Source organism: Bubalus bubalis, chromosome 2 (assembly GCF_019923935.1).
Source record: "Bubalus bubalis isolate 160015118507 breed Murrah chromosome 2, NDDB_SH_1, whole genome shotgun sequence".
Lineage (NCBI taxonomy): Eukaryota > Metazoa > Chordata > Mammalia > Artiodactyla > Bovidae > Bubalus > Bubalus bubalis.
Genome location: NC_059158.1, coordinates 178412588 through 178426633, shown reverse-complemented (window position 1 = coordinate 178426633; position 14046 = coordinate 178412588). Strand labels below are relative to the sequence as shown.

The 14046-nt window shown below is 52.5% G+C and overlaps 2 protein-coding genes across 3 annotated transcripts in view; both read left to right on the top strand.

Moving 5' to 3' along the window:
* Positions 1–1765, top strand: part of ZDHHC18 (zinc finger DHHC-type palmitoyltransferase 18) — a 28354-nt gene extending 26589 nt beyond the window's left edge. Inside the window, exons 9-10 of one of the 2 annotated variants that reach the window (XM_025278658.3) lie at positions 368–445; positions 1016–1765. In XM_025278658.3, the coding sequence (XP_025134443.1) occupies positions 368–409 (42 nt within the window). In that variant the 3' untranslated portion in view covers positions 410–445; positions 1016–1765. The remainder of the gene's footprint in view (positions 1–367; positions 446–1015) is intronic. The other variant, XM_025278656.3, reaches the window with a different exon arrangement.
* A 4408-nt stretch (positions 1766–6173) lies between these two features.
* SFN (stratifin) lies at positions 6174–7594 on the top strand. The gene has a single exon (XM_006055467.2). The coding sequence runs from the start codon at positions 6323–6325 to the stop codon at positions 7067–7069; it is 747 nt and encodes a 248-aa protein (XP_006055529.1). The 5' UTR covers positions 6174–6322; the 3' UTR covers positions 7070–7594.
* Positions 7595–14046: the final 6452 nt, after the last annotated feature.

Genomic DNA, 14046 nt, shown 5'->3' with positions numbered 1-14046 from the left:
GTAGACAGAAAGAGGGCAGGCAGCCCAGTGCTCCAGCTGAAGCTCTCTCCTGGCTGGAGTCTGTTTGCTGGAGGCCGAGCACAGAGGGCTGTAGCTAGGCCCCCGCAGGCAGGGCAGAAAAGGCCATCTGGTCCTCTCTCCATCCCCTCTACTTTCTCTGGCCCTGGGGGCTTGCAACCCCTAAGTTCTTCTTTCTTTTCTGTCTTTCCACTCTGACCTCCAGTGACTGCTTAGCTAAGAAAATGTTTGTAAAGAAGTAGATTGCAGTTTGAGAGCCAGAGCCTCCCTGGCCCCCACCCCCGCCTGGGCAGCAAGGCCCCACCAGACAGCTCGTAACCCTGGCCCACCTCTCTGGTATCTCCCCCAGGAGGACACCTGTCAGGATTTTGCCATCTCCTGCACAGCCTGAGGGGAGCTAACAGGCCTCTTTGCAGAGGGTTAGCTGGTAAGACTGTATCTCCCCCGTCGGCCAGCAGCACTGCCCGCTCCCCTCACACACCATACCATCTTCATCGCATGCCTCGCCGCCCCCACGGGGCCCATTCATCTGTCTGGTGTGTGGTGCAGTGTGTGTGCTGGCGGTGGTAGGGCCCTCAGGACTCCCCCCGCATCAGCGGAAGGGCCGGGGCGTGGGCGCAGGGCTAGGAGCCGCCCCACCCTGGACGGAGGAAGTGGCTTCACACAGAGCAGCTCTCCAGCTGGAGCAGGAGGTGAAGGGCGAGGTCGGGAGAGGATGGCACACCTGCCCTGGGGCGCTAGAGCCTGCTCTGGCAGGTCCTGGTGCGCAGGGGCCCTCGGTCACTAACTTGTGTCCTGGCTTTCTGTCCTGCTGAGCTTTTTCTCTCACCTGCTCGTTTTCTCTCCTGCTTGGTTGCCTGCTGCCCGAGCCTCGGCCCTTCTGTGGGGAAGATGCAGGTGCTGTGGCCACCCCCTCTCCCCGCCGGCCTCCTCTCTCCTCCCCATCGCGCTAACCCTCTCTCTTCTCCTCCTTTGCTGTCCTGCCCTGGATCTCCAGTGTGTGCGGGGGCTTAAGGACCTCCTGAGGACCACTGCTCTCTGCCTCTCCAGGAGCGGCCTGGGGGGCGCCAGGCCCTCGGCACCTCCACCTGCCTAACCCGTGGCCCGTCTGCCACCGTCTGTGCCTACAGGGTCTGCCCCCAAGCCTGCCCCACACGTATTCTCTCTAGGGCCCCCCAGAGGAGGCAGGGGTTGGCCTCTCTGCCCCTGCTCCTACTCCACGCGCACGGCCAGAGTGTAGAAGGCCAGAAAGCACCTGTCAGCACAATGATGTCAGACACTGCTGAAACTCGCCCTCCCCTCCTCCACCTTCCTTCCCCTTCCCCAGATCCGTCCAGAGTCAAGACTCTAGGAATCTTGCCTTACAGCCTGTCCACCCCCAGGATCAGGCAGAGCTCTAGTCTAGCTGAGCAGGTTTCTTCAGGAGCCTTCTGGGGTGTTGATGACGCTGCTGAACAAGTTTGGTGACTGTTCTGAGCATAGCTGGTTTGACACTGTTCCCACGGCACCCCCCCCCCCCCGCCCCCCACCCAGCAGGTAGGACGCAAGGAGGACGCTGTCCCTCTTTGCTTCAGGCACCGAGGGTTGGGCTAGCGCTGACAGCCCCGAGCTCTTCAGAGGAACTGAAGGCAACCAGGCGGGCCTAGGGAATCTGCTGAGCCCATGGCGGGATGGGGGTGGGGGGCTGCTTGTCTACTGTCCTGTACCTTTTTTTAACCAAAATAAAGATCTCCCTCTTCTTGCCATACCTTTGAGTGTCTAGTACCACCTTTATTTGGGGTCCAGGGCTGGGGCCTATGATGAATCTGCAGGAGAACATCTGGCTTATCCTCAATGCCGGCCTAGTCAGCTGGTCAGAGCCATTCTAGAGATTTTTAAAAAGAGGCACAATGAAGCCAGAGGGGAGAGGCAGAGTGGCTAGGGTTGTCGTCACTCTGCCCCTTAGTCTTAGCTGACCTCTGAACTTGGAGAGGTCCCAATCCAGGCCGGGGCGGCGGGTTTAACTCCAGTCTGGGGCTGTCACACCCTGAACTGAGCCCAGCTCAGGGTAATAATGGAATCTTGCCTCTGCCCAGCTGACACCCCACATCAGAATACACGTACAGGCCCATTCTCTTACCTAAACCTATGAAGAAGGTGATGACAGCCTTTTTAGGAATTGCCCAGGGTCTCGCAGCTGATAAATCCACGATCTGCACCTGCCCCATGTCTCTCCCAATCTCTGACTTTTCTGCACCACCTAAGGAATGAAGCTGGCTGCTGTGGAAGGAGGGGATCTTAGAGAAGAAATCTTAATATCAGAGAATGTCATTCAGAGCTAGCAGGGGCTGAGTGATGATCTGTGTTGGCCTCCTTGAACTGATGGGGAAACTGAGGCCAAAAGACAGGAATGGACCTGCTCAAGGCCTTATGATGAAGCTGGGATGCAGTTCCACACCCAGACCTCATTCCATTCTCTTTCCAGTAATTCCACAGTGTGTCCTGGAATGGCCAAGGAGACGTAGGGTACTCTAAACAGCAGTGCCTTGAGGAAAAAAGACTCAGATAGCTGAGTCATTTAAAAGTGATCTAATATCTCTCCCAAAGACAGCCAACTAGTGGAGTGAGCTCTTAGCTGAATAACTGAACTCTTGTTCACAACTAACCATGGGAGAAGGCACCATAGTTTCCCCCCTCTCTCTCTCTCTAGTCGAAAAGTTGTGTCCGACCTGAGACCCAATGTACTGTAGCCTGTCAGGCTCCTCTGTCCATGGGATTCTCCAGGCAAGAATACTTGACTGGGTTGCCATTTCCTTCTCCAGGGGATCTTCCTGACCCAGGAATTGAACCCAGGTCTCCTGCACTGCAAGCAGATTCTTTACTGACTGAGCTATGAGGGAAGCCCTTAGTTTCCTCTAAAGTGTCTGCCTATAGTGCATAAGACCCGGGTTCAATCCCTGGGTCGGGAAGATCCCCTGGAGAAGAAAATGGCAACCCACTCCAGTGTTCTTGGCTGGAAAATCCCACGGACGGAGGAGCCTGGTGGGCTACAGTCCATGGGGTCGCAAAGAGTCGGACACGACCGAGCAACTTCACTTTCACTTTCTTTCACTTTAGTTTCCTCTAGTTACCTGATTAATTTGATCATTCCAAGACTGAAAAAAATTTCCAAGGAAGTTCATTCTGAAGTCTAACCAGCATCTCTCCTGCTGCAATCAGAGTCCTGTCCTTGTTCTCAGTGGAGGTAGATAGCAACTGGTTGGTGCCTTCTCTATGCCACAACCCTTCAAAGCCTGTTATTACCAGTTAAGAAGGAGTGGTTGTCTGTGGGACGAGAGGCTTTGATCCTGCGGGTAGGAAGGATGTTCTATGGGAGGGTGGGGAGGTAGCAGGTGGGATGAGGAAAGCCCCTTTGTGCTGCAGACCCCACTCCTGCCCTGCTGACTCAGGCGGCTGACAGTGGAACCCCATGCCCTGTCAGGGCCTGCTGCTTCCTGCCTGCCTGGGCTCCTGGACTTGGGAAAGGGAGGCCTGGAGGCAAAGGGAGGTGCCTGAGACAGGAACTGAGTCAGGACTGACAGGCCAGAGCGGGCAGGAGGTGTTAGGTAGCCTGGCTCCCAAATTCACCCCTGAGCTTCAGCAGGGGAGGGGAAGGAGTGAGGAGACTCCCTTTTCCCTGCCCAACACTGTACTGAGGGCCTGGAGCTCGTGGTGTGAGCCGCCACCAGGTCTCTGGCGAGAGTGGCAGGAAGAGAAGTCTTCCTGCCTTGAGACAGAAACATCTGCAAAATCCCTAGGTCTCCCAGGCCCTGCCCTCCAGGTTTCTAATGTTCTGGAATCTCCAGCTTTCCCCAGGACCTGGGAGAGCCCAGGCTGGATGACTAGTACCAAGGAAGGTCCTCAAGGGCCCAAGGCCTGTGGAGGCCAGAGGAATGTGTGAGCTGGAGAGGGCGGAGGTAGTGCTGAGTGAGTGCCTCTGACCATTCGTTCATCGTCTCTCCAGTTGGGCAGGGTCTGGCCTTTGGTTGAGACTTGGTTTGGGGCCCTTCCTTATTGCATAGAAATCAGCTCCATACTAGTGCTTTAAGTGTGTATGTTTATAATAATAAGGCTCGGTTTTCTTCTCACATGATATTAATAGTTACCCTCCACTCTGCTATGCTTTCCATCAACTCATTTAATGCTCACAACAAGCCCCATTTTTATTCAGGAAAACTGAGGCTCATAGAGGCCAAGTCACTTACCCAAAGCCACAGTAGCTTGTAAGAACTGAACCCAGGCAGTTTATTTCCAAGATTGTAGGCTGTTCTGTCATAGAAAAATAATATACATTCACCATTGATAACCTGAAGATACTAGGAAAGTCAAAGGAAAAAGAAAAACCCACTTAGAATCCTATTACCTAGACATACACTGTAAATTGGTATTCCAGTATGTTTCATTGTTTTCTGTGTCAGTGATCTGATTTAGGCAAAGCCTTCAGGATGGCAAGCCTAAAATCCCTTCTGCTTGCTTCCTTGGAAAACAGGCATCAGCTCAGACACGTCCCTACTTTTCCTTCAAAGAGGCAGATCTCACCTCTGGGCCTCAGAGTTTTGGCCTAAGCCTCCCTCCAGGAGGAGAGGGTGGGTGTTCAGACACCAAGAGGAACTGGAGAGGGACAGGCTTGTGAAATAGTTCTGGTTCAAGCATTAAACTGGCTGGCTCCCAGAGAGAGGAGCCCCGCCCTGAGCCCCATCTGAGCTTTGGCTAGAGGTAGAGCAGACAAGCAGGAACCCACCCTCCTAGGTGCAATGCCAACACCTTTGGGTGAAAATTTCAACTGACACAGAGACAGGGTCTCAGTGAACAGGGACAAAAGATTGGCAACAGAGAAGTCTCCATCTCTGAGGCTTCTGCCAGGAATCAGCAGTGGGGCCGTGGTCAGAGGGAAGGGGCAGGGAAACTTCTGAGATGCAGGCTCACTCAGCTGGAAGGGGGAGGGGAAGGCAGCACTCAGCTGGGACTGCTGCCCCATAAAATGAAATGACATGCGTCACAGCCACCTCCATCTCCTCGGTCCTGTCTTTTCTCCCCAGTTGCTAACCTTCCCCCCACCTCCTGGTACCCAGCTGGGCAGGGTACCCAGGTGGCCTGCATCCCTGCCTCTGACAGAGGGCAGGGCTGAATTAGGCAGGAAAGTGGAAGCCAGTGAGCTGGGTCCCCACCCTCTGTGCGCCCCCTGACACATGATGGCAGACAGAGGGGGCAGGTGACCTGGTGTGGACAGCCAGAGGGTAAGTCCTCAGACAAGTGGCAACAGGCCATCAACTTGAAAGGGAAAATTGTGCTGTGATGGGTAAGGTATCCAAAAAACCTACTGGGTGACTAATTACAAAGGCTGGGCCAGAGCGTCAGAGGCCGCTTGTTAAACACCTCATTAAGAGGCACTCTGAAAGCTGCCACTTGTGCATTCTGGCAGCTCAGAGGGGACAGGACCCTGAGGAGGAGTGAGGGGTGCAGGGTAGAACCATTTCAGGTAGACTCCGGAAGAAGCCTGCATGTCACTTTTAAATAGTCTGGAGCTCACAAGTCAAAAGACTTGATGGGAGCAAAGCCAAATTTAGTAGCTGTGTGACTCTGAGCAACTCTCATCTTTCTCTGAGCCTTGGTGTTCCCATCTCTACAGTGGGAGTAGTGTCATAGACCTGCCCATTTCACACAGACATAGCACGTTAGATTAAGTTAGATCATGGGTATGAAGGCGCTTGGGAAGCTACCGCCCTACCTAAACAAAGAGTTATCTCTCCTGAACCAATGGGGGAAACATACCTGGCAGGACTGGGAACCCCAGCCTCTTGCACCTGGCTTATGGGCTCTGCCTAGGCCCATAGAGGCCAGGTAGCTGAAGCCATCCTCAACCCCTGAAAGAACACGGTGAAGGAGGATCTGATTTGAGAAACTGGGACAGCTACCTACGGTAGGCATGTAATAGAAGCCCTGAACCAGAGGGGGCAGCCTAGGGCCTGGAAAGGTGTCGGTGCAGGTGAGGCCAACGCCCAGATCTCTCCCGCTGACAGTCCGGATGACTCACCCCCGGCCCCCGCCTCCCAACCCCCCATCCCAGCCCTTTTGCCTTTAAGGAAGAGCCGGAAAGGGTGTGGGGGCGAAGAGGAGAGGGAGGCAGGTCCAGGGCCCTAGCCCCGCCCTCCACCCCTCCCACCCTTCTCTGGGCCTGGCCTTCCAGCCAAAAGGCGGGCAGAGAGCGGGAGAAGCACAGAACCCGGCCTTGGTTCCGAGGCAGCCAGTTAGCCCGCCACTTGCCTGTCTGCCTGACCCCAGAGCCATGGAGAGAGCCAGTCTGATCCAGAAGGCCAAGTTGGCCGAGCAGGCCGAACGCTATGAAGACATGGCAGCTTTCATGAAGAGCGCCGTGGAAAAGGGTGAAGAGCTATCCTGCGAAGAGCGCAACCTGCTCTCAGTGGCCTACAAGAACGTGGTGGGTGGCCAGCGGGCGGCGTGGAGGGTCCTGTCCAGTATCGAGCAAAAGAGCAATGAAGAAAGCTCGGAAGAGAAGGGCCCGGAGGTGCAAGAGTACCGGCAGAAGGTGGAGACGGAGCTCCGGGGCGTGTGTGACACGGTGCTGGGCTTGCTGAACACCCACCTCATCAAGGAGGCCGGTGACGCCGAAAGTCGGGTCTTCTACCTGAAAATGAAGGGCGACTACTACCGCTACCTGGCCGAAGTGGCCACTGGTGACGACAAGAAGCGCATCATCGACTCAGCCCGGTCGGCCTACCAGGAGGCCATGGACATCAGCAAGAAGGAGATGCCGCCCACCAACCCCATCCGCCTGGGCCTGGCCCTGAACTTTTCCGTCTTCCACTATGAGATCGCCAACAGCCCCGAGGAAGCCATCTCTCTGGCCAAGACCACCTTCGACGAGGCCATGGCCGACCTGCACACCCTCAGCGAGGACTCCTACAAAGACAGCACCCTCATCATGCAGCTGTTGCGAGACAACCTGACGCTGTGGACGGCCGACAACGCCGGGGAAGAAGGGGGCGAGGCTCCCGAGGAGCCCCAGAGCTGAGCCGCACCCGCTGCACGCCCTGCCCTGCCCTGCCCGCTCCAGTCCCCCACTCCCGGCAGAGAGGACTTGTATGGGGTGGGAGGCCCGACCCTTCTCCCCAAATGCTCTGGCCCAGCTCAGAAAGGCTCCATAGAGAGGAACCAGCAAAGCCGAGGCCCCCCTGGAGCCAGAGGATTCCACGCTTCCAGCTGTCAGGCGCTCCTGGCCACTGGTCATCATCCAGCCCTGCTCTCTGTCTCCACCCCCGACCCCCACTCCAGACCCCACCCCCACCCCGAACCTGACCACTTCCTCCCCACTCCAACCCCTTCCCGCCCCTGTTACCTATGGTTCTTAGGAATTGAGGAGTGTCCCATCCTTGGAGCTGAAAACCGAACTGTGTGGCGGAGGTTGGTGATGAAAGTGTGTGTGTGTGTGTGTGTGTGTGTGTGTGTGTGTGCAGCAACCAAGACCCAGGATGAGAGGGAAAGCATGTCTGCTGGGTGTGACCATGTTTCCTCTCAATAAAATTGCCCTGTGACACTCCTCCTGTCTTTTTCAGTTATTGCGGAAGGGTGGGACAGGGATTGGTGTGTAAGTTATAGAGACCCTGACCTCTTTGGGGCTGGCTCAGTGACCCGCAGGCAAGACTCTGGAGCCAGGAGAGAGGCTGGGGATCCAGCTCTCTCCATCAGGGTCTGGTCACGTCCCCTCAAACTGGTCCTATCCCTGGAGGGTCGGGTGAGCAGCGCAAAGGCGGCTTGAAGACTCCTCTGCCAGGAACGCGGGGTGGGAGGCTGAAGCGCTCAGGTGTGAGGGGACAGTCTCCGGGGTGAGGTCGGAGGGGACGCTGCAGTGAGCAGCACTGAGCACCTCAGACCTGAAAGCGGGGAACAGTCCCATCAGATCTGAGCGGAAGGAAGTTATCACCAGGGGCCGGGTATGACGCCGCCATTAAAAGCACAGGTCTGAGGAGAAGACCGCCTTCCAACGTTCGGAGATGGGGACAAAATAAAACGGGCCGTTGACGAAGAGGCGCAACTTGAGTGCGAAGGGCCACCGAGAGCGGGTTCGGCCGTGGCGGGCCAAGCCCACCGCCTCCGCACCTCAGCTCCCAGCAGCAACGCTCCTTGGCCTGCGGCCGCCTAGTGAAACCCCACCTTCACAGCCTGAGGCCAGAGGCGGGCCCGAGGCTGATGTCATCCAATCACGGGAAGGAGCTGCTCAGGGTACCGCCCCCGGGGCCAGACTGACCAATAGGAGAAGGAGAGGCGGAACTCGCTGGGAGCGTGTTCCCATCGCCCGCCGGGCCCTGCAGGCGCTGGGACGCGCAGCCGGGAGAAGAGGCCCCCGCCACCCGCCGAGTGCCAGGGGCGGAGCTTTCCTGGTTTCACTCGGACGAGTTGCCACCCGCCCGACCCGAGAGCTCTACATCCTCAGTGCAGCGGGACGGGGCGGGGTCGTGCGGAAAAGCAGTCCCCGCCCTCTGAGTCATCCGCTCAACCGGCGGTGCCTGGGCCTGGCCTGGCTGGCAATATGGGCTGGAAAAAGGCCACCAAGGTGTCTCCATCGCACTCTAGAGCCCAAGCAGCCCTGACCTGACCCAGGAGGCTTGGATGTGACTCTCATTGGCTTTGCAGCCCTGTGCTTTGTGCTTCGGAGAAGGCGATGGCACCCCACTCCAGTACTCTTGCCTGGAAAATCCTATGGATGGAGGAGCCTGGTAGGCTGCAGTCCATGGGGTCGCTAAGAGTCAGACATGACTGAGTGACTTCACTTTCGCTTTTCACTTTCATGCATTGGAGAAGGAAATGGCAACCCACTCCAGTGTTCTTGCCTGGAGAATCCCAGGGACGGGGGAGCCTGGTGGGCTGCCGTCTATGGGGTCACACAGAGTCGGACACGACTGAAGTGACTTAGCAGCAGCAGCAGCTTTGTGCTTAGTCTCTCAGTTGTGCCCGACTCTTTGCGACCCCATGGGCTGCAGCCTGCCAGGCTCCTCTGGCCATGCCCTCCTCCAGAGGATTTTCCCAACCCGGGGATGTAACCCAGGTCTCCCGCATTTGCAGGCGGATTCTTTACCGACTGAGCCACCAACCTTGGAAAAGTCATTAACCCCCCTGGGCCTCAGTTTCCTCTTCTGTATCATAAGGGGCTTGAACTAATGGCTTTTTAGTTTGACTCCAAGCCTGCTTTGGCCAAGGTTCTTAACCATGCTTACCTTTTGTCCTTATTTGTGAAGTGAGGATTAAAAAATAGTACCTTCCTCTTAAAAGTTGCTGTGAAATTTGAGAAAAATAAATGTATGTAAAGTAGCCCATAATACATATTTATACATGTTACCTATTATTAATCCTTCCAGCATCGGTAGTCCAGGATTTATCTAGCATTTCTGTGCCAAAAGCAGAATAATCAGGCCCAGTCCTGAGGAACAGCTTTACTGCCAAGGCCAACCTGCCTGATCACTGGATCACCTGAGAATACTGGCCTGACACAAGTGGTCAGTCCTTCACCTGATAATATTGGGGGAACTGAGTCCAGCCTCATCAGGTTCCCCAGAGTCCAAGTTTGGTCACACTCATGGACTAAAAGGCTCTTAATAGAATTTCTAATTCTTCAGGGGAAGCTGGCAGGACCACTCAGATGCTGTCTGGGTCCTTTGTCTCCTCTTTTCAGAAGGGTATTAAGTGTTAAGCTTTCAAACCGGTCAAAGACTCTGAGAAAGAGCAGGTGACTTCCCCTTAGCTTTGGAAGTGACCTGGTTTCTCTTACCAGACAGGTCTGGTGACTTTCTCTTAATGAGGTAGGTCCTGGGAAAGCAAATTCTTTTCTTTTCTCTCTGCATTTGACTTTTGCCTACTCCCTTTATACCACCCATGGTTGCCCTCTATGGGGAAAGAAACAAGCTACTCTAAGGTAGCGTGTTGGTGTTGACAGATTTTAAAAGCAGATGCTATGGTTTGGAATATTACCAGACAGCTAGCTGTGAGCTGCCTTAGGCACCAGCTTCCGAATTGAGTCCCAGACCTTTCTATCTAAAGCTTTCTTAAGGTTACCCAGGGTGGGCCCTCAGTGAGCATTTCTGGTCATCTTTTCCTGGCCTAAATTTGACATTTAAAAATTTTCAGTTCTATACAACCCAACACTGTATATCAACTGTACTTCAATAAAATAAAAAATATTTTTTTTCAGTCCTGCTGCTATTGGGTATGAAATTTCTCTTAGGGTGATAAAATCTTCTTGGATTTAAATAGTGATGATGGAGTAGGAAATGGCAACACATTCCACTATTCTTGCCTGGGAAATTCTATGGACAGAGGAGTTTGGCGGGCTGCAGTCCATGGGGTAGCAAGGAGTCAGAAAAGACTGAGCGACTGAGCATGCAACATGATGGTCACACAATTTTGTGAATATATGGGGGGAAAAAAAAACACTGAACTGTGAACTTTATAGTGAATTTTATGATCTGTGAATTATGCTCAATTAAAAAAAAATAAGCCCCAGAGGGCAAAGTCGGTAAGAATGCAAAGTACCGATGGAAATTTCATGATGGCCACTCTTCTTTTCTCATCATCCTCTCCACTTGATCACTTTCTTCTAAACTTTTCCAAATTTCAAAGCCATCTTCAGGTCAAAAATGACTAGCCACCATTCCTTTCCCTTTAACACATACTGAGCTTTGGATATGCTGCCTAGTCTATCAACTCTTTTCACCTCTTAGGTATATTTATTCAGCCATGGTTTCATATCTATTTGGTTCTACCTCTAGCTTTGCAATTATGTCCTGGGTTTATTTTTTTAACTCCCCAGAGAGCTCCCTTAAAATGGTAACGTTGTCCCATTACTCCTTTCTTCCGAGTCTCCAGCAAGGTTTCATGTACCGGAAGGAGCTCAAAACTTAGTTTTAAAATCATCCTTCCAAATGCCTGGAAACCAGGTTAGTACCAGGTCCTCTACTGTGGAAATGGAAATATGACTAGTTCTGGGATAAAGCAAGGCTGTCTAGACAGAGATTGGGCTCACCAAGAGTCAAGTAAACAGAGTCCTATCCTTTCTGCATTGCTGGATAATCCCCCAGGAAACAGAGACCCAGGGCTTACAAAGATCTTCCTCTTCCAAGAATTTGCCTTGTATGGGGAAAATTTACAACCTAAGATTTCTCGAGAAGGTATCTACTCTTCTCTCTCTTACATGTAGTTACTTCAGAGAGCAAAGTTCAAATTGGCTCTGTCAATCCACAGGAGTAGGTGATGGGAAGCAAGGTGAAGGGGTTAAGGTACTTTATCAGGACTAAATAGGCACCCTAGGAAGGACAAGGCATTGGGGTCAGGCAAGCTACTGTGGTTTCTTCCAAAAAGGCAGAAAGGCAAGAGACTCACACACAAACTTATATACTGCCCAAGTGTCCAGTGCCTTTTTGGAAGAACTTAATTTCAGATGCTTGCACCAAGATTGCTCTTCTGACCAAAAGTCCCTAGTCTTGCTTCTTCCTAGAGAACAGAACACAGTTGTAAGAGCACACAGTGTGACTGCTATATGCCAGGCGGTTTCATACCTTAATCCTCACTTATTATCTCCTTGGTTTTGCTTATGAAGAGACTGAAGCTCAGAGCAGCTAAATAACCTAATAATCAAGGTTACACATGACTTATGTGCTCGGGGAGTAGAACAGGTCCAGCTCCAAGGCTCATCATTTTTAAACCACAATGGCTGTTTTCAAACTTTGCTCAGAGGTTTCCCTAGCAGCTGCCACAGGGCACGGGCTCAGTGGTCAGGGGTTCCCCAGTTTCCCCACACTTTGGCTAAAATAGCCACACATATGCCTTTTTTGTATATTGGGAGTTTCATGAGTTAAAAATAAATTTGAAAAGAAACATCTTATGCTATGCTGTCCTGCTCCTATCTTGGACTTTCTAAGAATCAAGAGAGGCTTCTTCCTCTACTTAATCTAAAGCCACCCCAGGGCCCAGCAGAAAGGAGTTGTGTTAAATGAGAAAAAAATGTGTAGTTGACCAATTTCCTGGCTTGTTCTCAAGTTAAGGTTTCCTTAACCTGGTTACACCTTCTGTTTCTTTTCAATTCTTCACCCTGTTCCTAGGGTCTTCACCCCCAGCCCTGCTGTGTGTTGGAGGAGAGGGGTTGAGGAAGGCAGGATTCTGCAGGGCTAAGTCCCCCTCCTCTCACAACCCCCCCTAGCCCCACCTACCCACTGAGTCAGGATCCAGGAATGTCTGTGGGGCAGCAGACAGGTATATCGCCCTGGGGTTGTCAGAGGGCTAATTCATCTCTCATCTCCACCCAATCTTCCCCTTACCGCTCTCTGAAAATTTTTAATTCCTTTTTTTGGCCACAGCTTGCAAGATCTTAGTTTTCCTCCACTGGGGATTGAACCTGGGTCTGCTGGCAGTGAAAGCTCTGAGTCCTAACCACTGGATTACCCAGGAATTCCCGAGAAATATAGAGATTTTTGTCTAGGGATAGAAGAAACCCCAGACTCTGAGAACACAGAGTCTTCAATCTGTGGCTAGGCACAGTGTTTAAAAATACATCAGATTATGGTATTCAATAAATATTTGCTAAAAGAGAAGGCAAGAGGAAGATACATTTCCCCATTTTTCTTCCTCAGACTAAAGTTAACCTGAAATTTCCTTGTCTGACTGTAAAGGGACTGGTTTTTAGCTCAGAATCGATGATGTGACCACGGGTGTGACTTACGAGCTGTCCCAATATGCCTCCTTTGCTGTTTCTGTGACCCCACAGAGCACTGTGGAGGCTCCAGGATTAACGTACAGGCAGAAGTGACAATCCAGAGTGAAGGGAGCGCTAGGGAACATTTCTTGAAGCCGTATTTGGACAGTGAGCACACCACTTTAGATTTGCTTATTTGGGATGACTTTGAAGGGCCCTCTCATCTCCCTCCTCTGTAACTGCTTCAGGGTTTGGGATGGGGAGAAAAAAATTTCGACTTTGCTGTGTTCTAGTCCAGAGCATTTTACCAGTACTCGTATTTTTCACCTCATTTGGGTTCCAAACCCCCAGCCTATCCCTCACAGTCCCTCAGTCTTAGGTCACTTGGAACTTGGGCTTCTGGGACTGTGTGCAGCTTGCCAGACATGGACACAGTGGGTTGGAAGTGAGGTACATGGCTCTCTCCTACCCTCATCAAGCCTGATGCCACTGACGTCTGTGTCATCTGGGACTCAAAGGGGACTGGAAGAAGAGGTGAGCAGCCCAGACCTGACTGAGTAAAAGGTTCAACAATCAGGGGCAAGAGAAGAAAAAGGAGAGGAGAGCTACTCAGCTTGATAGGGAATTTCCCACCAGGATTCTGAGGTGGGTAGGCCTCCCCGCTTCTTTCAAAAACAGGGTGGGCCTGAGTGGTGCTGGGAAGTCACTCCCATCTCTGTCAGAAGCCTTGAGAATCTCTCAGACACTGATGGGAGCCTCATCTTCCCACAGACCCTAATGGGGTCAGGCTTCCTATTCTCAGCCAACTGTGTGTGGGTGAGCGTTTTGCTACTTCAGCAACAGCAGAGGGCATACTGGTTGTGCTTCAGCTCTGTGGGCTTTAGGGTGTCATCCTCACTCCTCAGCCTCTTTGTCCGGGCTGGAAGGCTTTCCAGTGAGCTGTGGTCTCCAATAGGTTCCAAATGCTATCTTCCGATTGTTGGAGGTTCCCAATTCAGAGCCAGGAAATGCACAGGATAGCTGAATGTCAGTGGTTAGCAGAGATGACCAAGAAGGTCCCTTGGAAGACACTAAGGGATGGTTTCCTCCCTTCAGAAGTCACGACTGCCAGGTGAGGTCGGGGCTGAGAAGAGCACTTCCAGACAGGGCCTGTGAGATGTAAGGTGGCGCTTTTCTGGGAGGCATTTTGGGAACATGAACACAGAACCTAGAAAATGTTGGTAATTTTATTTCTAGGACTTATGTATCATAAGTTAAAAGTCAGAGACTCAGACAAAGATGTTAATCACAACATTATTTATAATAGCAAA

Coding starts and splice junctions, on each gene's coding strand:
- SFN (XM_006055467.2), top strand. CDS start 6,323: ATGGAGAGAGCCAGTCTGATCCAGAAGGCCAAGTTGGCCGAGCAGGCC.